A 26,423-nucleotide genomic window follows, 5' to 3' on the forward strand; every position below is an offset into this window, starting at 1 on the left:
AAAAATTAGCCAGGCGTGCTGGTGGGCACCTGTAATCCCAGCTGCTTGGGAGGCTGAGGCAGGAGAATCGCTTGAACCTGGGAGGCGGACGTTGCAGTGAGTGGAGATCATGCCATTGCACTCCAGCCTGGGCAACAGAGCGAGACTCCATCTCAAAAAAAAAAAAAGAAATAAGAAATTGCCAGGTGAGGGGGCATGGTGGCTCACACCTGTAATCCTAGCACTTTGGAAGGCCGAGGCGGGCGGGCAGATCGCTTGAGCCCAGGAATTTGAGACAAGCCTAGACAACATAGCGAAACCTTGTCTATACAAAAATCCCCCAGACGTGGTGGCCTGTGCCTGTAGTCCCAGCCACTCAGGAGGCTGAGATGGGAGGATTGCTTGAGCCCTGGGAGGTGGAGGTTGCAGTGAGCAGAGATTGCGCCACTCCACTTCAGCCTGGGTGACAGAATGAGACCCTGTCTCAAAAAAAAATTGCTAAACTGTTCTCCAAAGTGGTTGTACCATTTGCTTTTCTGCCAGCAGAGTTCCAGTTCTGCTGGTGTAAAATCCTCACCAACACTTGGTTGCCATGCCTAGTGTTTTGGATTGATGTAAAGGTAGACAGTGAAATAAAATGGAGAGTCCAGAAATAAACTCACTTATATGTCGACAACCAGTTTTTGAGAGTGAGAGGCAATGTAGAGGGGAAAGGATGGCCTTTTCAATAAATAGTATGGGAACTATTGTATATCAATATGCAAATCACTCATAAAAACAAAAAATGGGTCATAGACTGAAAACCCCAAGCTTAAAGTTTGAGGTTTAAGAAACTTTAAATATGGGAGAAAGAAAGTATGGGAGAAAATCTCCATGCTATTGGTTTAGTCAAAGGTTTCCTAGATGTAGCAACAAAGGCATGATCCATAAAAGAACAAATGGATAAACTGGACTTTAGGAAAACTGAAAACTTATAGTTTCAAAAGATTGTTCAGAGAATGGAAAGACAAGCCACAGATCGGGAGAAAATCTTTGCATCTGATGAAGGACTTGTCACAAACTTTTGAAACAAAAACAAGGAAATAACACATTTAACAAAATGGACAAAAAGTGGAGCATGGTGGCTCATGCCTGTAATCTCAGCACTTTGGGAGGCTGAGGCAGGAGGATTACTTGCACCCAGAAGTTCAGGACCAGCATAGGCAACATAAACATAGGGAGACCTTGTCTCTACTAGAAATAAATAAAAAAAAATTGGCGAACGGGATGGTAGGAATCTTTAGTCCCAGCTGCTTGGGAGGCTGAGGTTGGACAATTGCTTGACCCCAGGAGGTCGAGGCTTCAGTGAGCTGTGATTATGCCACTGCACTCCAGCCTGAGTGACAGAGTAAGACCCCTGTCTCAAAAAAGGACAAAAGATTTGAATGAAATTTCACTCAGGAAGGTATATGTGTTGCAAATGAGTACGTGAAAAGATCCTTTACTTCATTAGGCTTAGGGAATCCATATTAAAATCACAATAACATGCCAATACAAAACTTGTTAGAAAAGATATGTCATTTCCTGCTGGGCGCAGTGGCTCATGCCTGTAGTCCCAGCGCTTTGGGAGGTCGAGGTGGGCGGATCACCTGAGGTTAGGAGTTTGAGACCAGCCTGACCAAGATGGAGAAACTCCATCTCTACTAAACATACAGAATTAGCCAAGCGTGGTGGCACATGCCTGTAATCCCAGCTACTTGGGAGGCTGAAGCAGGAGAATCTCTTGAACCCAGGAGGCGGAAGTTGTGATGAGCAGAGATCCCACCATTGTACTCCAGCCTGTACAACAAGAGCGAAACTCTGTCTCAAAAAAAAAAAAAAAAAAAAAAAGGAAATATAAGTCATTTATTTTCCGCTCACTTGAGTCCAGGAGTTCGAGACCAGCCTGAGTAACATAGTGAGACCTGTCTCTACAAAAATTACAAACTTCTTATACTGTATGGTAGGATAAGTGCTTGAATCTATTGGCTTACCAATTAATAAAAAAACATTTTGAACTGGGACATGGTGGCTCACACCTGTAATCTCAACACTTTGGGAGGCTGAGGTGGGAGGATTGTTTGAGCTCGGGAGTTCAAGACCATCCTGGGCCAAGTAGCGAGACCCTGTCTCCATAAAAAATATTGTAAAAAAAATTTATAAGAAAAAAGCCTTTTTGGCCAGGTGTGGTGGCTTGCGTCTGTAATCCCAGCACTTTGGGTGGCTGAGGCGGGTGGATCACCTGAGGCCAGGGGTTTGAGACCAGCCTGGCCAACATTACAAAACCACATGTCTACTAAAAATAGAAAAATTAGCTGGCCGTGGTGGTGTGCATCTGTAATCCCAGCTACCTGAAGGGTGAGGCACAAGAATCACTTGAACCCAGGAGGCAGAGGTTGCAGTGAGCCGAGATTGTGCCACTGTGCTCCAGCGTGGGCGACAGAGCAAGATTCTGTCTCAAAAAAAAAAAAAAAAACACCAATTTTTAGGGAAAAATTATTTTGGAATAATTTTAAGAGTTGTAAAAAAGTTGCAAAGAACGATAGAGATATTGATATATTCACCCAGCTATCCTAAATGTTAACTTTTTTTTTTTTTTTTTGAGACAGTCTCGCTGTCTCGCCAGGCTGGAGTGCAGTGGTGCGACCTTGGCTCACTGCAACCTCCGCCTTCTGGGTTCAAGCCGTTCTCCTGCCTCAGCCTCCCAAGTAGTTGGGACTACAGGCGCACATTACTGTGCTCAGCTAATTTTTGTTTGTTTAGTAGAGACGGGGTTTCACCATGTTGGCCAGGATGGTCTCGATTTCTTTACCTTGTGATCCGCCTGCCTCGGCCTACCAAACTGCTGGGATTACAGGCAGGAGCCACTGTGCCTGGTCACCTTTTTACATAAAGGATTGCCTAATCTTTTCTGTAAAGTGTTAGATAGTATCTATCTTACGCTTTGCAGTCCAGACACAATCTCTGTTGCATTTTTATTTTATTACGTTTTTGAGACGGGGTTCTCATATTGGCCAGGCTGGTCTGGAACTCCTGACCTCAGGGGATCCGTCTGCCTCAGCCTCCCAAAGTGCTGAGATTACAGGCCTGAGCTACTGCACCCAGCTGATGACAGGGTTTTTAACTTCTTTTGTGTTATGTCTTATTGCTTCCACACACCACCCTGGTTCAAAGGGAACCAGAAGGTAGTAGAATCAGATTATCCCAAAATTACTCATTTCCTGTGTCCCACTTTTTTTTTTTTTTTTTGGGATGGAGTTTCGCTCTTGTTGCCCATGCTGCAGTGCAATGGCGCGATCTTAGCTCTCTGCAACCTTCGCCTCTTGGGTTCAAGCAGTTTTCCTGTCTCAGCCTCCCAAGTAACTGGGATTACAGGCATGCGCCACCATGCCCGGCCCGGCTAATTTTGTATTTGTATGTGTATTTTTGTTTTTTGAGACGAGTCTTGCTCTGTCGCCATGCTGGAGTGCAGTGGCGCGTTCTCTGCTCACTACAACCTTCGCCTCTCAGGTTGGAGCGATTCTCCTGCCTCAGCCTCTGGCCCTCTTTTAAAATAATTGTGTCAGTAGGATGGTTCAGCATATGCAACTCAATGAACAGGATACATCTCATTAAGAAAAACAAGGACAGGCCAGCGCGGTGGCTTATGCCTAAATTGCAGCACTTTGGGAGGCCGAGGCGGGCACATCACGAGGTCAGGAGATAGAGACCATCTTGGCTAACAAGGTGAAACCCCGACTCTACTATAAATGAAAAAAAAAATTAGCTGGGCGTGGTGGCGGGTGCCTGTAGTCCCAGCTACTCGGGAGGCTGCGGCAGGAGAGTGGCGTGAATCGGAGAGGCAGAGCTTGCAGTGGGCCGAGATCACTCCACTGCACTCCAGCCTGGGCGACAGAGCGAGACTCAGTCTCAAAAAAAAAAAAAAAAACAGGGACAAAAAACATGATCATTTCAATAAACGCTGAAAAATGTATGTGAAAAAATTCAACATCCCTTTGTGGTAAAGATTATCAACAACCTGAGTGTGGAAGGAACATACCTCAAAATAATAAAGGCTATTTTTTTTTTTTTTTTTTGAGACAGGGTCACGCAGGCTGGAATATAATGATGAGAACATGGCTCACTGTAGCCTTGACCCCCTAGGCTCGAGATCCTTCTGCCTCAGCCTCTCGGGTAGCTGGGACTACTGGTGCGCACTTCCATACCTGGCTAATGTTTTATTTTTTGTAGAGACAGCGTCTCACCAAGTTACCCACAGGGCTGGTTTCAAACTCTTAGGCTCAAGGGATCCGCCTTCCTCAGCCTCCCAAAGTGTTGGGATTACAGGCGTGAGTCACTGCACCTGGCCTAACTTGAGTACTAGAAGTTCTAGCCAGAGCAAATAGGCAAGAGAAGGAAATAAAGGGGTCTAGATTGCAAAGGAAGAAGTCACATTATATTCTTATTTATAGATGACATATTGTATTTAGAAAAACCTAAAAACTCCACCAAACAACTGTTAGAACTGAGAAATGAATTCAGTGAAGTTGCAGGATGCAAAATCAACAAAAATTAGCCTTTATAATCAACAGCAAAACAGTTGTACTTTGTCTACATTGTTTAGGTACTCATTATATAGTATATGCTTCCCCTTTAGCCATTTAGTAAATAATATGTTTAGTAGTCACTGTCAATACTTAAGTCAGTTTCTCTAGTCGTTTTGATTGTCTGAACCCATTGGTTTTGTTGATTCCTCTGGAAAGGATTATGAGAACAATATTCCTTGTGTTTGATGTTGTTCGCAATTTATACTTTTTATACTTGAGTAGAACATCAGTTTTGTTGGCTCTAAGTGCTAGGCCCACATTTTCTTTACGTTATCTTTTTTTTTTTTTTTTGAGACAAGGTCTCACTTTGTCACCCATACTGGAGTGTAGTGGCACGGTCACGCTCACTGCCCTCTTCTCCCTTGACCTCCTGGGCTCAGATAATCCTCCTACCTCAGCCTCTTGAGTAGCTGGGAGCACAGGTGCATGCCACCACACTGGTTAATTTTTGTATTTTTTTGTAAAGGATTTTGTTGTGTTGCACAGGCTGGTCTCAAACGCCTGAGCTCAAGCAATCTGCCTGCCTCAGCCTTCTGAAGTGCTGGAATTACAGGTGTGAGCTGCTGTACCTGACTATCTTAAATATTAATTTTTTCTTGCACAAAGCATTGCTCTTGAGAAGTTTGTTGATATTCTAATTTCATTCTCTTCTATGTCTCTTGACATTTCTGCCTAGTTGTCCAGTGGATGTTTGTTCTTTTAGAGTCCAGTTCTTCTTCTTTTTTTTTTTTTTCTTTTTGAGGTGAGTCTCACCCTGTCTCCCAGGCTGGAGTGCAATGGTGTGATCTCAGCTCACTGCAACCTCTGGCTTCCCGGGTTCAAGCGATTCTCCTGCTTCTGCTTTCCAAGTAGCTGGGATTACAGGTGCATGCCACCATGCCTGGCTAATTTTTTTGTATTTTTAGTAGAGATGGGGTTTCACTGTGGTGGCCAGGCTGGTCTTGAACTCCTGACCTCAAGTGATCTGCCCGCCTCAGCCTCCCAAAGTGCTGGGATTATAGGCATGAGCCACCACGCCCGGCCAGAGTCCAGTTCTTAAACTAAAGAATGTCTTAGTGTGGACTGATTATTTAGGGATTGATATTCTCAAGTACAGTGTATTTTCATTGACATATTTATACATTTTTTGATTTGTTTTCCAGACATTTTTCTTAAATTTTAGTTTTAAGGATCTATACTGTATTTTTATTCTTTGGAGGCTTATTGTCCATAGCTTTAAGTTGGGTTGTCTTTTACCTATCTTCAGTGTTTGACACTTTGCTTTCTTTTCTCCCATTCCTATTCATCTCTTCATTTCTCTTTTTATTTCCTTTTTATAGGAAAAAAATTTCCCCAGTTTTATTCTCTGTTATTCTTGAGGCATTAATTGTTAAGTTTTATATTCCTTGTAGTTTAGACTCCATTTTCATATGTGATAGGACTTTCTTTAAATAATTATTTCTTGAATTCTGTAATTTAAAGAAGAAATAGAAAAACTTAGAGATATGTTATTCTTTTATCAGATTTTTTTTTTTTTTTTTTTTTTTTTTTTCGAGACAGGGTCTTGCCCTGGCTTCCGGGCTGGAGTGCAATGGTACGATATAGGCTCGCTGTACCCTCTGCCTCCCAGGTTCAAGTGATTCTTGCACCTCAGCCTTCCAGGTAGCTGAGACTATAGGTATGCGCCACCATGCCTGGCTAATTTTTTTTTTTTTTTTTTTTTTTCTTGAGACACAGTTTCATTCTGCTGCCCAGGCTGGAGTACAGTGGCACGATTTCAGCTCACTGCAACCTCCGCCTCTCGGGTTCAAATGATTCTTATGCTTCAACCTCCTGAGTAGCTGGGATTTCAGGCTTGTGCCACCACGCACTGCTAATTTTCGTATTTTTAGTGTAGACGGGGCTTCACCATGTTGGCCAGGCTGGTCTTGAACTCCTGACCTCAAGTGATCCACCTGCCTCGGCCTCCCAAAGTGCTAGGATTACAGGCCTGAGCTACCATGCTCGGCTGTTGTTTTCAATGGGATTTGAGAAAAAGGTGATGCAAGAAGTGTCTGATTTTTAAATGTTTTATAGAGATGGGGGTCTCACTATGTTGCCCAGGCTGGTCTCCTCCTGACTCAGCCTCCCAAAGTGCTGGGATTATAGGCGTGAGTCACTGTGCCCAGCCTTAAAATTTACTTTTTTTTTCCTTTTTTTTTTTTTTTTTTGAGACAGAATCTCGCTCTTTTGCCCAGGCCGGAGTGCAGTGGTGTTATCTCGGCTCACTGCAAGCTCCGCCTCCCGGGTTCATGCCATTTTCCTGCCTCAGCCTCCCGAGTAGCTAGGACTACAGGCACCCGCCACTGTGTCCGGCTAATTGTTTGTATCTTTTTAGTAGAGACGGGGTTTCACTATGTTAGCCAGGGTGGTCTCGATCTCCTGACCTCGTGATCCGCCCGCCTCAGCCTCCCAAAGTATTGGGATTACAGGCGTGAGCCACCGCGCCCGGCCTTTTTTTTTTTTTCCTTTTTTTGTGACCAGGTTGTTCTGTCACACAGGCTGGAGTGCAGTGGCGCCATCTAGGCTCACTGCAACCTTGACCTCCTCGGGCTAAGGTGATCTTCCCACCTTAGCCTCTGGGGTAGCTGGGACTACAGCACTTACCACCACACTTGGCTAGTTTTTCTGTTTTTTTGTAGAAATGAGGTTTTGCAGTCTTAATAGTGAGCTAAGAAATAAAAATTACACCAAATATAGGCCATTTTAAGTAATTAAAAAGTTTTAAAAGCTTTTTTAAAAAGTTCATTATGCCCATTTTGGGAAAGGTTTTGAGGAGGCAGGTTCTCTTATTTACTGCTCGTTGAGTATATATCTTTACAGCCTTTGTGCAGAGCATTTTTGTGGAGATGGTTTTAAACTCCTTTTAACACTGGTAGACATTTCTTTGACCCTATAGTTTTACTCTTTGTATTCATTATTAGAAAGCTATATTTGGGGCTGGGTGCGGTGGCTCATACCTGTAATCCCAGCACTTTGGGAGGCCGAGGTGGGCGGATCACCTGAGGTCAGGAGTTTGAGACCAGCCTGACCAACATGTTGAAACCCTGTCTCTACTAAAAATACAAAAATTAGCCGGGCATTGTGGCATGTGCCTGTAATCCCAGCTATTCGAGAGGCTGAGACACTAGAATTGCTTGAACCTGGGAGGTAAAGGTTGCAGTGAGCCAAGATTGCACCACTGCACTCCAGCCTGGGCAACAAGAGTGAAACACTGTCTCAAAAAAGCAAAAGAAAAGAAATCTATCTTTGGCCGTGTGTGGTGGCTCATGCCTGTAATCCCAGCACTTTGGGAGGGCAAGGCAGGAGGGTCATTTAAGGTCAAGAGTTCAAGACCAGCCCGAATAACATGGTGAAACTGCATCTGTACTAAAAATAGTAAAAATTAGCCAGGTGTGGTGGCGAACACCTGTAATCTCAGCTACTGGGGAGGCTGAGGCCAGAGAATCGCTTGAACCTGGGAAGCAGAGGTTGCAGAGAATCCCTTGAACCTGGGAGGCAAGGTTGCAGTGAGCCACGATCACCCCACTGCACTCCAGCCTGAGCAGCAGAGCAAGACTGTCTCAAAAAAAAAAAAAAAAAAAAAAAAAGCTATCTTTGATGTATGTACAGATTTGGGTATAAGAATGGACCTCGGCCTGCCACAGTGGTACATACCTGTAATCCCAGCACTTTGGATGGCCAAGGTGGGCAGGTCACTCGAGGTCAGAAGTTCAAGACCAGCCTGACCAACATGGTGAAACCCCGTCTCTACCAAAACCAAAAATTAGCAGGGCGTGGTGGCATGCCTGTAGTCCCAAGCATGAAAATTGTTTGAACCTAAGAGGCGGAGGTTGCAGTGAGCCGAGAGCATGCTACTGCAAAGCAACAGAGGGAGACTTCATCTCAAAAAAAACAAAAAACAAAAAACAAAAAACAAAAAATGAAAGAAAAGAATGGATCTCTGGCAGTGTTTTAGTAGTAATAAATATTTGCAGAGTAAGAAAGATATAGGCTGGGCACTGTGGTTTACACCTGTAATCCTAGCGCTTTGGGAGGCTGAGGCAGAGGAATTGCTTAAGCTTGGGAGTTCAATATTAATCTGGGCAACATGGCGGAACCTTGTTTGTACTAAAAACAAAACATTAACCAGGTGTCGTGTTGTGCGCCTGTATTCCCAGCTATTGGGGGAAATTGTGGGGGGTGGAGTGCGTGAGGTGGGAAGATTGCTTGAGCTTTGGAGGCAGCTGTAGTGAGCACTGATTGTGCCACTGCACTCCAGCCTGGCCAACACAGTGAAACCCTAGCTTAAAAAAAAATGTAAGGCTGGGCAGGTGGCTCACGCCTGTAATCCCAGCACTTTGGGAGGCCGAGGTGGGCGGATCATGAGGTCAGGAGTTCGAGACCAGCCTGACCAACATTGTGAAACCTGGTCTCTACTAAAAATACAAAAATTAGCCAGGCGTGGTGGCGTGCGCCTGTAATCCTAGCTATTCAGGAGGCTGAGGCAGGAGAATCGCTTGAACCTGGGAGGTGGAGGTTGCAGTGAGCCGATATTGCGCCACTGCACTCCAGCCTGGGCGACAGAACGAGACTCTATCTCAAAAAAAAAAAAAAAAAGTAGCACCTATGCAGTGGATTGTCATGTACCATTAAATGTGATATAGATATTCATAATAAATTGTGTGTGTGAGTGATTCTACATGGTAGTATGTTAAGTATTCTGTTTTTGATAAAAGGAAAATAGCCAGGTATGGTGGCTCATGCCTATAATTCCAGCTCTTTGGGAGGCAGAAGTAGGAGGATTGCTTGAGTTCAGGAGTTTGAGACTAGCATGGGCAACACAGTGAGACCTTGTCTTTACCAAAACAACAGCAACAACAAATTAGCCAGGCATGGTGGCTGCCATGGTTGCTACTCAGGAGGCTGAGGTCAGAGGAGTGCTTGAGCCTGGGAGGTCGAGGCCTTGGTGAGCTGTGATTGTGCCACTGCATTCCAACACAGAGTGTAATCCTGTTTTTTTTTTAATGAAAAAATATAAATACCAAATACATAAATAGTTTTGGTGTTAGATGGTCACATTATGGATTTTTCAATTTTTCTTGTGTTTGACATGTAAAGCTTATAATTTAAGAAACTGTAATGATGGGAAGGGATGAACATCAGTGGTGCTTGGATTGGAACAAGGCTACCTGAATCTGCTGGATAATGAGTATGGTACATTTTTTAGGGTTGAAACACAGGGAGCAGAAAATAATAGTATTAGGGAAAACGGGCAAACTCTTCATACAGGCTTCTTGCAACAGGGACACCAACAGTCTACTTTCATTTTGTGAAAATTGATTATATGAATTGGAGTTATCTTGTCATACCCAACTAAATTTAGAGTCAATGGACCAAAGGTTACGGTAAAGAAGTGCTTGGGGCACAAAGCACTTGCCCAGAGATTATATTGCAAGCCAGCTGCCACAATGACATGCTGTAACCTTAAATCCAGTTTTACCTACTAGCTGTTGAGATGAACTCTTGTGACTCTAAGTGTAGTTTTACCAACCGTGTTCACTCGCCAATCAGAGCTTACCAGCTCCCAAAAGCTTTAGTAGTTCCAGTGAGTTTTCTTTCAAAACAGTAGGCCACATTTCTTTTTCTAATAAAACTCCCAACCTTCTTTGTGTTCTTTGGACACACTGGAGGCTACCCTAGTATGTGTATGTATGTATGTCCTGGATTGCAATCCTACTTATATATTCTTCCCAAATAAAAGCTTTTTTACTTAGAGATTTGTTTCTCTCTATATTTTTGACTTTAACAGTTCATAACAAGTTGTCATTACTCCAAACCCAAATGTATAATGTGGAAATGCCATCTTTTAAAAACCCATCTCTCCCTTTGCTTTTCCCTTTTACTTCATCTAGTTATCACAACAATGGTGCTCTTGGCTGTGGCACTGGAACTTCTTGGTTGGTTATGATTCAGGAAAATGATTGTCTGATTTAGGGATAGTGAGAGTATATGTAAGGTCCTTACATTTACAAGGAACAATGGAGGTAAGATTTTCAGTAAGGGTAGACACTGAATTTCTGTACCAGTCTCTTTTTGGGTATAACGTAGCAGTACTGCAGCAGTTAAACTGAGGTCTCAGCAGGCACAGGTTGGGATGAACAGGCCAAAGCCCCTGGAGTTTGTATAATCACCCACCCACATGGCCTGGAAAGGCCTTTTGAAAAGTGCTTTAAAATGCAAAAAATGTCAACAACTCCCACTTATCCCACTTTAGTCAAGATTATTTGAAATGAGTGTATATAAAAAACTGAGAATAAAAGCTGTTTATTAGTTCCTTATGGCTTTTCTTCCTCTAAGATGTTTTTGTAAACTGTTCAGCTTTTTAAATATGTGTTGGGAGTTAGTATAGACTTGGTTAACAAGGCAACTTAAACTATTTTGGAGTAATTTTAGATTTAATAGACTGTTGTACAGAGATGATACAGATTGTTCCTGTATATTCCTCACCTAATTTCCCTGTTGTAATAATTATGGTACCTTCGTTAAAACTAAGAAACCAGACTGGCACATTACAAAGTCACTCCACAGAAGAATAACTTTCTTTAGAACTTTTCTGATTTTTTGTTGCTAAAAACATCAGAAAACGAAACTTCAGTCAGTAATATGATTGAAAAAATATTTTGAGTGACAAAAGTAACTAGAAGTTTTTCTGCAAATAGCCAGATGTGGTGGTGCGCACCTGTAGTCCAAGCTACATGGGAGGCTGAGGTGGCAGGATCTCTTGAACTTAGGAGTTGGAGGCTGCAGTGAGCTATGATGGCATCACTACACTGCAGTCTGAGGGGACAGAATGAGACCCTACCTTTAAAAAATTAAATAATTACAGCTGGGCGCAGTGACAGGTGCCTGTAATCCCAGCAACTCAGGAGGCTGAGGCAGGAGAATTGCTTGAACCTGGGCGGCAGAGGTTGCAGTGAGCCAAGATCATGCCAGTGCACTCCAGCCTGGGCGACAGAGTGAGACTCCATCTCAAAATACATACATACATACATACATACATACTCCAGCCTGGGCAACAGAGTGAGACTCCATCTCAAAATACATACATACATACATACATACATACATAAAAACTTAATGAAATTGTGATTTAGGCCAGGCGTGGTGGCCCAACGCCTGTAATCCCAGCACTTTGGGAGGCCGAGGCAGGTGGATCACCCGAGGTCAGGAGTTTGAGACCATTGTGGCCAACATGGTGAAACCCCGTCTCTACTAAAAATACGAAAACTAGCTGGGCGTGGTAGTGCATTTCTGTAATCCCAGCTACTCTGGAGGCTGAGGCAGGAGCATTGGTTAAGCCTGGGAGGTGGAGGTTGCAGAGTCAAGATCACGGCACTGCACTCCAGCTAGGGTAACAGCACGAGACTCAATCTCAAAAAAAGAAAAAAATCATGAAGAGGGTAACTTTTGCCAGACGCAGTGGCTCAGGCCTGTAATCCCAGCACTTTGGGAGGCTGAGGTGGGAGGATCACTTGAGCCCAGGAGTTCAAGACCAGCCTGGGCAACATAGTGAAACCCTGTCTCTTAGAAGAACAAAATTATTGTGTATAAAAAAGATAAAGTAACTTTAAAAATATTTTTAATTTAGCTAAATACAACTTTTTTTCTTCAGAACTGACCAGCATACCTTTTTAGACCTGACAACAGAGCTTTTTTGACACAAAGTTCAAAGCCTGTGTCTGGTCAGTTGTTTGCGTTCCCTTTTATTTTTTCTTTTATTATTTTTTGCCTACCAACTACCTCTAAAGATTTCATTACTTTTTAAGCCTTTTTTTTTTTTTTAATCTTTTTAAAAATTAAATAGAGACAGGGTCTCTCTATGTTGCCCAGGCTAATTTCGAACTCCTGGGCTCAAGCAGTTCTTCTACCTTGGCTTCCCAAAGGCATGAGCCACCATGCCCTGCCAAGATTTCATTATTTTTTGTTGTTCTGCTTTCTCTTGAGCTGATTTCCCCCACTCTACCAAGGGAAAGAAAATTCAAGTAAGTCAATGGCCGGTTAAGGTGAACAGTAGCTTTAGGTCATTTGGTCAAAGGAATGGTTCCTTTATGTTATTAATTTGATGCTTATTTTTCCTGTGGGAACAGGTTATATATGGTTGAGAGGCCTAAATTCAGGGTCTTTTATTTGTTGTTACTTAGTATTTCTAGTGCTTGAGAGCCTTATCTATTTGACCCAGATTTTGGAATCTAACTTATGCTTTTGGTGTTCAAATCCTTAACAATTGTATGTACTTTCCAGGCAACGGCTGAACAGATGCGTCTCGCTCAAGTGATCTTTGATAAGAATGATTCAGATTTTGAAGCTAAAGTTAAGCAGGTATGTTCCTGGCAAAGGATATCATCATTTTTTAATCTATTTTGATTGTGCTTAAAAAGATAATTTCAGTAAAGATTTTTGTTTTAAAGTATTACTTCGAGCTTCTAGTCTCACCTGAAATCTGTGTGTTGGATTTTGGACTTGTGATTAAAAATATCTTTACTGGTGGGCAAGTGAAGGAATTGAATACGTTCACCTACCTTACAATACAGTCTTTCTGAGTTACTAGTGTTTACATGTGAACACTGAACCAGACATTTCTGTAAGCACACTGAGATTTTCCACTACCTGTGCATAGGAAGTATATCTAACATTTGGCACAGTCTCTGGGAATTTTGTTTAATGTTAGAGATGAACTGAATTACCTTTAAAAAATTTTTTTTTCCATAGAGACATGGTCTCACTCTGTTGCCCAGGCTGTAGTGCAGTGGTGCTGTCATAGTTCACTGCAGCCTCAAACTCCTAGGCTCATGCTATCCTGCTGCCTCAGTCTCCTGAGTAGCTATGATGACAGATGTTCATCACCATGCCCAGCTAATTTTTAAAATATTTGTAGAGACAGAGTCCTGCAGTGTTGCCTAGGCTAGTCTTGAACTCCTGGGCTCAAGCAATCTGCCTTGGCCTCCCAGAGTGCTGGGATTACAGGATTACTGGCCTGAATTGCCATTTCAAACATGGTTGTGATTTCATACTCTTGCTGGAAAAGTATAAAATTAAATTTTAGGGCAATGTCTTCATTTCGAACTTTAATAAGAGGTATTTTTGATACCCTAATCTTAATTTCCAACTTTTCTTTGCTGACCCTTTCTCATCAAGATTCTAGAAATCAAGCTGTAACCCCTACCTCAGTGCCAGATATACCAACTCTTGGTAGATGTCGTCTAATAATTGTTCTTTGGAGTAAAGGTCTCACAATGAAATCTTATTTTGTCTTACAAGAAATCATAGATTTCTTTCTCTGGAATGAGATCTTCATACAGTTTGAGATATACTTCTATATATTACATTGCCTTTTATCTGAATAGTATAGATAGAACACTGGCCCAGGAGTTCAGAGGTTTAAGTTCTAATTTTAGTTCTGTCTGTCAGTAATCTGATCACTGGGGAAATTTTGATGTTGACTGTGTGTCTTAAAAATTGTATGTTGCAGGCATTCACTTAGTACAGATCATTGATAAAAATGAGACATTTATTAGTAGCTATCCAAAGACTGAAGCATCAGAAAGCTATAGAGTATGCAGAACTTTTGCTGCTTGATAAAATGAAAAGATGAAAGCAGGGAGGCCAAATGGTGTAGTGCAGAGAGCTGTGATTATGAGATCAGGAGGCCTGAGTTCTAGATGGGCGTTGCTATTAATTACCTTTGTGACCATAGACAAATCACTTGATATGTTGGGATCAAGCTGTTTTGAACTTCAACTAGTACATGTTAAAATAGTTAAATGTAGTTAAAATGCAATAGATATTAAATCATAGGTTTATTCACTGATACTTGAGAAACCTGCATTTTGCCTAGTCTGTGATCGTTCTAGCGATGCAAATGCTAAGTAACAAGTATCCCTTACTAATGAGAATAAACTGAAGAGTTTCTTTCATCATTACTTCAAGCATGGCACCATGTTGAAGATCCTTGAGAAAATATGTCTAGGAGTGTGTTTTGTGATAGTAGCAGAATTCCACTTGTAAGACTTTAGGGTGTTATATAACTTAGTATGTATATGGAATGATATTTTTTCTTCTTTTTTTTGGGGGGGGAGACAAGGTCTTGCTCTGTCTCCTGTGCTAGAGTGCAGTGGCACAATCATGGCTTATTTTCAATCTTCGCCTCCAGGGCTGAAGCAATCCTCCTACCACCACGCTTGGTTAATTTTTTGTAAAGATGAGGTCTCACTATATTGTCCAGTCTCGAACTCCTGGGCTCAAGCGATCCTCTTGTCTCTGCCTCCCAAAGTGTTGATTATAGTCGTGAGCCACTGCGGCTGGCCTTTGAAGTGTTCTAATCCAAATGGTGAAAGCCAGCATGTGGAATATTGTCCCTGACAAAAAATTTGTATTGGATTTTCCATGAATGATGACTGTGTACTCATATAGTTCCACCTCATATTTAAATTTAGGAATCCTGTGTGCTTGAATTAAATTTGATTATTCAGATACTAGATCTTGGGTATTCTGAGAATGTTGGTACGTATGTATGTGCTGCTGATTAATGATCTGCTCCTTGGTCAACTTGGAGGAAGATTGATTTGTAGTTAGATTCTACCAGTGTTAGTGAAAAGACATGCATGGAATGGCCACAAAAATACAAGTAAACATGTCCTCATTGTAAACTCAGAGTCTAGAAGAGGCCATCTTCATGTAGAAGGATTATGTAATTATTTGTATAGAAGAATCTTAATATCAAGTGCCAGTTTTTGGTTGCCTCTAACCATTTTCTGATATGTTCACTAGCTTATGGAAGTGACAGGGAAAAATCAGGATGAATGCATAGTGGCCCTACATGATTGTAATGGAGATGTGAACAAAGCTATCAATATATTGCTGGAAGGGAATTCAGACACAGTAAGTATTATTAATTGATTTGCATTGTTTACATTTGTCTCCAATTCCGTAGCACATTTTCAACTTCACCTTGGTTGGGGGTGGGGATGGAATGGATTATGGTGCCATTCCATATTTGTTTTAAGTTCCAGAAAGAACGATTACCTGAAAAGACTGTTTTTGTTATGTATGGTTTCTTCATGAAGTCGTAGAATCTGATGACTTGAAAGAGAACTTGTTGATCTACTCCAGCCTTACAGTTTCCAAAAATCTCTGTGCCTGTGTATATTTTCACCACCCCCACCTGAAAAGCATGTCTTGGCTCTGTTGCTTATGTTTCTTCATCTCAGTCCTCACCTCTGATTACTTCTTACATCTCTATTATAACAGAAAACCGGGATTTGCTGGTATATGTATTTGCTTATGTGGAATATTAAGTTTTCTTTTTTTTTTTTTTAAATATTGGATTAAGTTTGGTGAGCTTGCAGGCTCATGAGCTCAGGCCTTGGATTTTAAGAAGGATACAGCTAAAGCTACACCAGGCACTTGTGAGCCCTAAAATTTTGCTGTGTGTATATATTTATATTTATATATTATATATAGTTTTTATACATATGTATATATTTATTTATAAATATTTATTTATTTATAAATATATATTTAATATTTAATTTTTAAATTTTAAATAATAATTTTAATTTTAAATAAATTATTTAATATATTTAATAATATAGAAACATTTATAATATTTAATAATGTATAAATATATATTATATACAATATTTATAATGTTTGTTTAATAATATATAAATATATATATATATATTTAATGTATATATATATATATTTATTTTTTTGAGACGGAGCCTCACTCTGCCACCCAGGCTGGAGTGCAGTAGCGCAATCTTGACTCACTGCAACCTCCGTCTCTTAGATTCAAGTGATTCTTTTGCCTCGGCCTCCCAAGTAGCTAGTACTACAGGCATGCGCCACCATGCCCGGCTAATTTTTGTATTTTTAGTAGAGACGGGGTTTCGCCATGTTGGCCAGACTGTTCTCAAACTCCTGACCTCAGGTGATCCACCCGTCTCGGCCTCCCAAAGTGTTGGGATTACAAGTGTGAGCCACCACACCTGACCTGTGTTTATGTTTCTTAAATTGAGGAAACTATTTTAGAGTAGATTAAAAAAAAAATGACTCACCTAAAAGAGGATACAAAGATGAACACATCAATAACTGCCTTTCCTTGGAAAATTTAAAACAAACTGACCGTGTCAGTGTTCATATTTAATTGAAGTCTCATTTTAGGGTCATGCTGCATTAGGTGCAAGAAATACAAAAATGAACTCTGAGAAACTGAAAGCTAAAATGACTATCTTTTTAGTTGATGTGAAACAAAGAGAATGAATTCTTTTAGAGTAAAAATTAATGTGGAAAAGATTTCACTGTTTGAGTGTAGCAGTAATTGTTGGTAAAATTCCATGTAAGAGAACACTGGTACACAAGACAAACCACCAAATTTGTGATTTTTTTTTGAGAAAACCATATTAAATGATAAATTAAAATTTTGAATAGTTTTTGTTTACTGACCTGGGAATAAGTATCCTGGGTTTTGCAAAATATGGAGGATCTGTTTACCTTATTGCTAATGGGTACAGCAGAGAGTGGCTTTCAGTTATTTTCAAAGTGAACTGAAGAACCTCACTGCCCTCTTTGTTTAGGGAAAAAAAAAAAAAGAAAAGAAAAATCTTTGGGAATAGACAAAATAATCCGAATTGTTCACTGGAGAGGATCTTTTTGGATCTTTTTATGGTAGAGATAAGTCCAGACACTATTTTTTGTTGCCTTTCCTTTAGCTCCAGCAGATTTAATTCCTTTTCTCTGGTAGTTTGGTGAATTTTTAAGTCTTAAATGTCCAGTTTTCTCTTTCTGTTTTGAGTTTTAACACCCCCTCCTCATTTGGGACCGAACCTGAAGGAGCCGGTTCTGGGCTATGTATTAGAAAGTAAGACTGGCTGGGCACTGCGGCTCACGCCTGTAATCCCAGCACTTTGGGAGGCCTAGGTGGGCAGATCACGAGGTCGGGAGTTCGAGACCAGCCTGGCCAACATGGCGAAACCCCATGTCTACTAAAAATACAAAAAATTAGCCAGGTGTGGTGGTGGGCGCCTGTAATCCCAGCTACTCAGGTGGCTGAGGCAGGAGAATCGCTTGAACTGGGAAGCGGAGGTTGCAGTGAGCCGAGATCGCGGCATTGCACTCCAGCCCGGGCGACAGTGCAAGACTCGGTCTCAAAAAAAAAAAAAAAAAAAAAAAAGAAAGAAAGCAAAGCTGAATTTTTCATGAAGAACACCTCTTTGGTTACCTCTTGAACGATTTTATAGTGTGGGCTATATCTGACTTCTTGTTTTCTTCAAAGATAAGAAAATAGCAAATGAAGTTCTGAATATAGTTGTGAAAGAATACTTACTCGTTCAGGGCTGAGTGGGCTGTGGGGGACGGAAGTAGAGGGAAAGTCTTTGTTTTACTTGTTTGGCGTTTTGGGTTTTTTATTAAGACAGGGTCTCACTCAATTGCCCAGGCTAGAGTGCAGTGGTGCCATCATGGTTTACTACAGCCTCGACCTCCCGGGCTTATGCCATCCTCCAGCCTGCCGAGTAGCCGGGACCACAGGCGCATGCCACTATGCTTGGCCAATTATTTTTATATTTTGTAGAGTTAGGGGGTCTCTGTGTTTCTATGTTGCTCAGGCTGGAGGGAGTCTTTGAAACCCTGGTTTGTTGAGGACCATTCTCTGGTACATCTTGTCTCTCATACTGTTTGCCTTATCTCTTACCTAGTTGCCATCTGCCAGCACCCGTGGCTAAACAGCTTTGATTATCTTCCCTTGACTGAGATAGAGTTAATTGGAGTAGGGTTGACAGAATATAAACACTGTGATGTTGCTAGGAGCAAGAGCATGAAGGCAAACGATTCTTTTCCTATTGTCTAACCTTCCTCTGTGCCAGTATTCTGAAACAAAATTATTACTTGGAAAAGGTGTTAAGTGGAATCGTCCATGATGTTTTTAAGGATAAATTTATTTTTTCTTATGTAAGTATATCTGTCACAAAGGAAGATATTGAACATAAGTACTGAACTTTTTGTTTCATCATAATGTTTGGTTGATGTGACAAAATTGTTTTGAAGTATCAGTCTCTTGCATTAATGTACTTAACTGTTTTTAGTAAGTTGTTTGTGTTGGTAGTTTTTGGCAAAGGCAAAGTGGTGGGAGAGTAATTTTTGAACTAGCTGGCTTCGAAGACTGCTGTTCTGATTATTATGTGGTGGCTGGGAGGACCTGTCCTCTTAGAGTTTCTTCAGACCCATTCTGCAAGTAGCAAAATACCGATAACAGAGGTTGCCAGAAATTCTCTTGGAAATCCTCCATAATTACTTGGTTAACTTTTTAAAGTATGCATGCGTGCATACTTTGCAGACTTCTGCAAAATACACAGTAATCTTTTCAGCAGTTACTAAGGTATTGTAAAGATTGCTTCTTAAAGGTTCTTTTCCCTATTTGTGCCCCCCTGCCCAATAAGTTGTCTTTGTAGAGCTCATAAACCAAGAGTTTGCTTGAGGGGCAGTAGGATGGGGAGGGTATCTTTTTTTTATTTTTATTTTTTTGAGGTGGAATCTTGCTCTGTCACCCAGGCTGGAGTGCAATGGCATGATCTCAGCTCACCACAACCTCCTGCCTCCCGGGTTCAAGCGATTCTCCCGCCTCAGCCTCCCCAGTAGCTGGGATTACAGGAATGCGCTACCACGCCCAGCTAATTTTGTATTTTTAGTAGAGATGGGGTTTCTCCATGTTGGTCAGGATGGTCTTGAACTCCCAACCTCAGGTGATCCGCCTGCTCAGCCTCCCAAGGTGCTGGGATTACAGGCATGAGCCACTGCGCCTGGCTGCTAATTTTTGTATGTTTAGTAGAGATGGGGTTTCACCATGTTGGCCAGGGTGGTCTGGAACTCCTGACCTCATGATCTGCCCACCTTGGGCTCCCGAAGTGCTGGGATTACAAGTGTGAGCCACCGTGCCTGGTCAGGATATCATTTGCTATATGAAGTGGGGTAAAGTGTTTCTCAGATGTTTTACAAAGACAGCTGGCCCCTTTATAAAGATAGAGTACCTTTAGGCGAGGCCGTGTAAAGATGTACATTATGTATACATACACTTTATGCCAACTCTTCTGGGATGATTTTTCCAGGACCTCTGGAATTTACTTTTTGTATTCTAACCTAAGAGGACTGGACTCTGTTTTACATAGTTGTCTAGTATTTTCATATTAGCAAACATAATATATTGAGTTTGTGCAGTATGGGCATTATTTTCGCTGGCATAGATAAGCTTTATTGTTTAATTAGAAAAGAAATGCATAAAAATATTAAAGATTAAATCAAATTAAACATCCTTACTTAAATAATGACATACCTCTTCCTTCAGTAAGTACATAGGCTCCTATTTGAACTAAAAAATGTAATTCTATATGCTGTTTGCTGATTGCTTGCTTTTTCTATCAAGGACCTCTTTCTATATGTACCTATGCAACTGGTAAAATGGCTACATACTGCTCCATTTATGGATACACTAGACTACTTAGTCTCCTGAATTTGATATTTTGGGAATCCCCCTCCCCTCTTTTTATGCCGTTGATCATTTTGTCTGCACATAAATGTTTGAACAATTCTTACATTATTTTTTTTTTTTTTTGATACAGAGTCTCGCTCTGTCACCCAGGCTGGAGTGCAGTGGTGCGATCTTGGCTCACTGCAACCTCCACCTCCCAGGTTCAAGCCTTCGGGTTCAAGTGATTCTCCTGCCTCAGCCTCCTGAGTAGCTGGGATTACAGGTGCCTGCACCACTCCCAGCTAATTTTTGTATTTTTAGTAGAGATAGGGTTTCACCATGTTGGCCAGGATAGTCTCCAACTCCTGGCCTCAGGTGATGTTCCTGCTTTGGCCTCCCAACGTGCTGGGATTACAGGCATGAGCCAGTGTGCTCGGCCATGTTGTTTTATTTGAATAAGGGCCTAGAAGTAGAATTGCTGGGTTGAAAGAGTATGCACCAAATAGGCCAGGCGCAGTGGCTTATGCCTCTAATACCAGTACTTTGGGAGGCCGAGGTAGGTGGATCACCTGAGGTCAGGAGTTTGAGAGCAGCCTGGCCAACATGGTGAAACCCCGTCTCTACTAAAATTACAAAAATTGGCTGGGTGTGGTGGTGTACGCCTGTAATCCCAGCTACTTGGGAGGCTGAGACAGGAGTTATCGCTTGAACCCAGGAGATGCAGGTTTCAGTGAGCCGAGATCGCGCCATTGCACTCCACTATGGGTGACAGAGTGAGACTCTGTCTCAAAAAAAAAAAAAAAAAAAAAAAATTTTTTTGGGTACTATTTCTAAGTAACCTTCTAGAAAGGTTACAATAGATGCATGCTCACCAGAACTGTATGATAATACCTGATTGTTTCACCTTAACTGTTAGGTGACAGTATATTCAGTCTTTCATTATTAAAGCTTAGAGGTGGAATATAATTTATATCTTTTTCATATTTATTTTATATCTAATTAAATATGTGAGTTCATCACAGCTTTGCAGAAGACCAGATATTCCATTTCAGAAAAAGAGTTTGGAAGTTGGCTTCCACTGTTATGGAAATAATTCAGCTTATCACCCAAATTTCAGTTTATTAATTTCCAGTGCTAATGTTTACTTTGGATATACAATATCAAATTCTGTTTTTCTGTAAGGTTTTTAAAAAGCATAAAATAGTTACTCTTAATTTTGGATGGAATCACTTCCAGTCTCTTCTGAAATAAGGTAGATTATGAATAAGTAAATAGAAACTATTGGGCCAATTTTAGGATTTCTCTGTAACTACCCTGCTGGATAATTTTTATATCCACTTATAGTCAAGAATGTAGTATCTCTTTCTTTCTCAGCCGTTTATGTATATATGGTATGATTAGATTTGGTATCACCATTAGGGGAGAGGTGGAGAAGGGAGGTTATATAAATTATTTGACTTCTCACTAGAAGAATTCTTTGGAGGTTAAAAATTTAGGTACTTTATAAATTTTTTAAAAACCCACCAAAACCAAGCTAAAATTTTACTTACCTGCCATTAAATTGTTTTAGATAATTAGTTTGAATAATGGAACAGGCAAGGTTGTATTCCTGGAGCTTTTGGGGCATCATTCTAAGTAATTTTGTGGTCTTTGAATTAATAAGTAGATTTAAGGCCTAATAGAGAGGTAAGTGAGGTGGTGTAGAATAGGAGCTTGGGGAAATGACTTTTACTGTATTCCTAAATTTGCATAGGAAAGGGCTTTATGTTGGGAAAATGTACAGTATTTTGTCACGTCAGCTAATAGCTGTAATTATTTAGCAACAGGAGCTTAGCAAGAGGATTGTTATCTTGATCATCAATAAAGTAGAACTATATGGAAAGAATTTAAATGATAAGTAGGTGAGCTGCAAGCTGTGGGTAGTTAGGTTTGAAAGATACATGCATGGGCCGGGCGCGGTGGCTCACGCCAGTAATCCCAGCACTTTGGGAGGCCGAGGCAGGCAGATCACGAGGTCAGGAGATCGAGACCATCATGGCTAACACGGTGAAACCCCATCTCCACTAAAAATACAAAAAATTAGCTGGGCGTGTGGCAGGCGCCTGTAGTCCCAGCTACTCAGGAGGTTGAGGCAGGAGAATGGCGTGAACCTGGGAGGCGGAGCTTGCAGTGAGCCCAGATGGTGCCATGCACTCCAGCCTGGGCGACAGAGCGAGACTCCGTCTCAAAAAAAAAAAAAAAGGAAGATACATGCATGTGCCCTTGATAATTGTACACACTTTGAATGATAAATGATTAACAGCCGTTCTCTGATAGACTTCATGGGAGACTGTAGGGGGGAAGAAAAAGAATTTTGCAAAAGAAAATTCAGAAAACAAAGAGAATAGAGAGAAGAAAAGCGAGAAAGAATCCAGTCGTGGACGTGGAAACAACAACCGGAAAGGAAGAGGCAGCAATCGTGGCAGAGAATGTAAGTACAGACTTTCTCCTCAATTTTTTCTCTTCTCTTCTTTCATCTCAAGTGACCCTCCCGCCTCAGCCTCCCAAAGTGTTGGGATTACAGGCATGAGTCACTGCGCTCAGCTTTCTCAAATTTTTTCTTAGTTTTCATACATCCTGAACAACTGAAAGATTAGTCCATAGCATGCTCATAAATTCGTTCCTCAATGCAGAATTTGTTCTAATAGTTAACACTAGAAATGAGTGGCACCTGAGTAGTTTCATAAGAGCCTCCCATGTGGTATCATATCAGCATTGACTTGGGCTGTAGGCGGGTGGTTGTGTAGTGTGTCTTATGACTCCCTTCTGTTATGAGTCAGACACATTTGTTAATTTTAGAATGGTGTGTGTGTGGCGAAGAAGGGGCCAGGGGTCATTTACTTACAGGTAGATAAAGCTGTTTTTTATTCTCCATTTATAGACGCTCATGGTATAGACAAGGGTTAGATTAAGAGGAAAGTTGCTGAATAGGCAGGATTTCTTATAGGCAGGTCTCATTTCCATTAGACCTAGGTTTTCTAGGTTTTGTCACTGTTTATGCAAAACAACCTTGTCTGCTGTGGCAGTGTGTCAGTGTAGTTAAGTTATGAAAGAATAAAATGTAAATATTTAACATATCACCCTGAGACTCTTGCTGTCTCATATATTCCACCGATAATTGAGTATCTACTATGTAGTGGATACTTTTATAGGCATACAACAATGAATAAAATAGGTAAAATCTTTGCCCTTCTAAAACTTTTAATGAAGGTCAAATGGGATGTAACAATAAAGAAGATAAAATATTTTATATTAATATATTTTAATGATGTTATGTAGAAATTATGTTATGGGGAAAAACAGAGATGCAAATTGCGGGAAGAGGTCTGGCAAATTTAAGTGGGTTGCTAAGGAAAGCCTCACTGGAATTCATGTGAGTCAGCCTCTGAAAGAGGTGAGGGGAGCAAGCCATGCCAATATCCTTCATGAAATTTCTGTATTATATAGAGCTATTAATGCCAATATAGGGATGAGAAAAAGAAAAGACTCCGTGTTGGCATCTTCCCGTTAGTATCCTAGAAAAACTCAACTCTAGTTGAGTTTTAGTTTAGTTTTTCTAAGAACTCAGTGTTTCCTTGGTATTGCTATTTTGCTATTCTGTGCCTTTCCAGGCTTTGAACCTAACTAATGAGCAAATTCTGTGATATATTAACTTAGTTGCATAATGGAAGTAGTTTTTTTGAAGCAAAAACTTCACAGCAAGTCCACAAAGAAGAAAGAAAAATCAGTATGTTATTTTATTTTCAGAATTTTCATGTGAATTAAGGAAGATGTGATTTCATATATATATATATATATATATATATATATATATATTTTTTTTTTTTTTTCAATTTTTTTGAGACAAGGTCTTAGTCTTTCACCCAGGCTGAAGTGCAGTGGCATGATCACAGCTCACTGCAGCCTTGACCTCCCTGAGCTCAGGTGATCTTCCCACCTCAGCCTTCTGAGTAGCTGGGACTACTAGCTGCATGCCGTCACAACCATGCCTGGATAAGTTTTGTATTTTTTTGTATTTTGTGTGTTGTATTTTTTCTGAGACAGAGTCTTGCTCACTTGCCCAGGCTGGAGTGCAGTGAGGAGATCTCGGCTCACTGCAACCTCCGCCTCTTGGGTCCAAGCAATTCTCCTGCCTTAGCCTCTCGAGTAGCTGGGACTACAGGTGCGTGCCACCACACTTGGCTAATTTTTATATTTTTTGGTAGAGACAGGGTTTCCGTGTGTTAGCCAGGCTGGTCTTGAACTCCTGGTCTCAAGTGATCCACCCGCCTCAGCCTCCCAAAGTGCTGGGATTATAGGTGTGAACCACTGCGCCCGGCCAATTTTTGTATTTTTTTGTATGTTGCCCAGGCTGGTCTCAAGCTCTTGGGCTCAAGAGATCTGCCCCCCTCAGCTGGAAACTGCAAGTGCTGGAATTACAAGTGTAAGCCACTGTGCCTGACCTCATTCAGTTTTTAAGTCACTTTTGTTTTTGTTTTTCCTGTTTCTGAACCCGTTGTTTAAATTGTAGCCTGTTTGTCATTCCTTCTTTACCTTTAATAGGTGCTTGATAAGGTTATGTACAAGAGGTTTGGAAATGGAAATTTGATTTTTCTGCTCTTTTTCCCCTAGTTAGAGGTGAAGAAAATGGAATTGATTGCAATCAAGTGGACAAACCTTCAGATCGTGGCAAGCGAGCCCGAGGTAGAGGTAAGCTAGAGTAAGAGAGAAGAAAATGCTTTCAATTAGGGGGAAGAAGCAGGCAGTTGCTTTGCTGGACTGTGACTAGGGATGGCAGTGTGTTCTGAAAGAATAGCAGGTCATCTAAAATCTGATAATTTGTTTACTGATGCCTGTAAATGAACTATTTTGGGTTATGTAGTTTTGAAGAAACCAAAGGGTTGTTTTTGGATGAGCTGAGAAAGCCCTTTCTATGAATAATTTAAAACTTAAAGCTCTAACCAAAAGTATTGACAAATTATAATTGCATTACGTTTGGAATACAATGCAATAGGGTTTTTTAAACCTTATTTTAAAAATACTTTATTGCTAAAAAAGGCTGTGATCATTTGAGCTTTCAGTGAGTTGTAGTCTTTTTGCTGTAGTCCTCACTTCTAGCTATTTTGAAGTGTATAATACGTAACTGTTAAGTAGTCATCTTACTCTACTGTTGAACATTAGAACTTATTCCCTTTTTTTGAGACCCTGCCTGGCTAACACAAGGAAACTCTGTCTCTACCAAAAAATATAAAAATTAGGCAAGTGTGGTGGTGCGCATCTATAGTCCCAGCTACTCGAGAGGCTAAGGCAGGAGAATTGCTTGGACCCAAGAGGCGGAGGTTGCAGTGAGCCGAGATCTCCTCACTGCACTCCAGCCTGGGCAAGTGAGCAAGACTCTGTCTCAGAAAAAATACAACATACAAAAAAAATACAAAAATTATCCAGGCGTAATTAAATGCAGGGTCTTACTTTGTCACCCAGGCTGGAGTGCAGTGGCACCATCTCAGCTAACTGCAACCTCCACCTCCTGGGCTCAAACAGTCCTCCCACTTACTCTCCTGAGTAGCTGGGACTACAGGTGCACGCCACCATGCCCAGCTAATTTTTGTATTTTTGGTAGACATGGGGTTTTACCATGTTGGCCAGGCTGGTCTCAAACTCCTGGCCTCAAGTGATCCACCTGCGTAATCCTCCCAAAGTGGTAGGATTACAGGCATGAGCCACCGAGCCTGGCCTAGAATTTATTCCTTCTCTCTGTGTTTTAACCTATCCACCAATCTCTCTTTATTCCCCACCCTCTATACCCATCACCTTCTCTGCCTCTGGTAATTATCATTCCACTCTCTACCTGGATGAGATAACCTTTTTAGCTCCCACATGAGTGAGTACGTGTAATATTTATCTTTCTGTGTCTGGTTTATTTTATTTAACACTATGTCTTCCAAGTCCATTCATGTTGCTCCATAGGACATGATTTCATTATTTTATGGCTGAGTAGTATTCCAACGTGTAAATATATCACTTTTTAAAATCCATTCATCTGTTGATGAACACTTAGGTTGATTCTCTATATTTGTGAATATTGTGAATAGTGCTTCATTTTAAAATAGCTAGAAGTGAGGACTTGAAAAGTTCCCAACATGTAGAAATGATAAATGCTTATGGTGACGTATATCCTAAATACCTCAACTTGATAATTATATACTCTCTGCATGTAACAAAGTACCACATGTACCCCATAAATGTGTTTAAATATTATGTATCAGTAAAAAGTTAAAAATTAAAAAAAAATAGAAATT

At 41.0% G+C, this 26,423-nt stretch overlaps 1 protein-coding gene across 20 annotated transcripts in view; it reads left to right on the forward strand.

The window, feature by feature from the left end:
• UBAP2 (ubiquitin associated protein 2) overlaps positions 1-26,423 on the forward strand; it is a 126,459-nt gene that overhangs the window by 37,764 nt on the left and 62,272 nt on the right. For 16 of the 20 annotated variants that reach the window (XM_063714167.1, XM_063714152.1, XM_063714162.1 and 13 more), the window contains 4 exons: positions 12,885-12,962; positions 15,411-15,521; positions 22,423-22,576; positions 24,757-24,834. In XM_063714167.1, the coding sequence (XP_063570237.1) occupies positions 12,885-12,962; positions 15,411-15,521; positions 22,423-22,576; positions 24,757-24,834 (421 nt within the window). Of the gene's footprint in view, positions 1-12,884; positions 12,963-15,408; positions 15,522-22,408; positions 22,577-24,756; positions 24,835-26,423 lie in introns of those variants that run through there. The other 4 variants (XM_063714154.1, XM_063714165.1, XM_009244336.4 and 1 more) reach the window with 2 other exon arrangements.

This window comes from Pongo abelii, chromosome 13 (assembly GCF_028885655.2).
Source record: "Pongo abelii isolate AG06213 chromosome 13, NHGRI_mPonAbe1-v2.0_pri, whole genome shotgun sequence".
Taxonomy (NCBI): Eukaryota; Metazoa; Chordata; class Mammalia; order Primates; family Hominidae; genus Pongo; species Pongo abelii.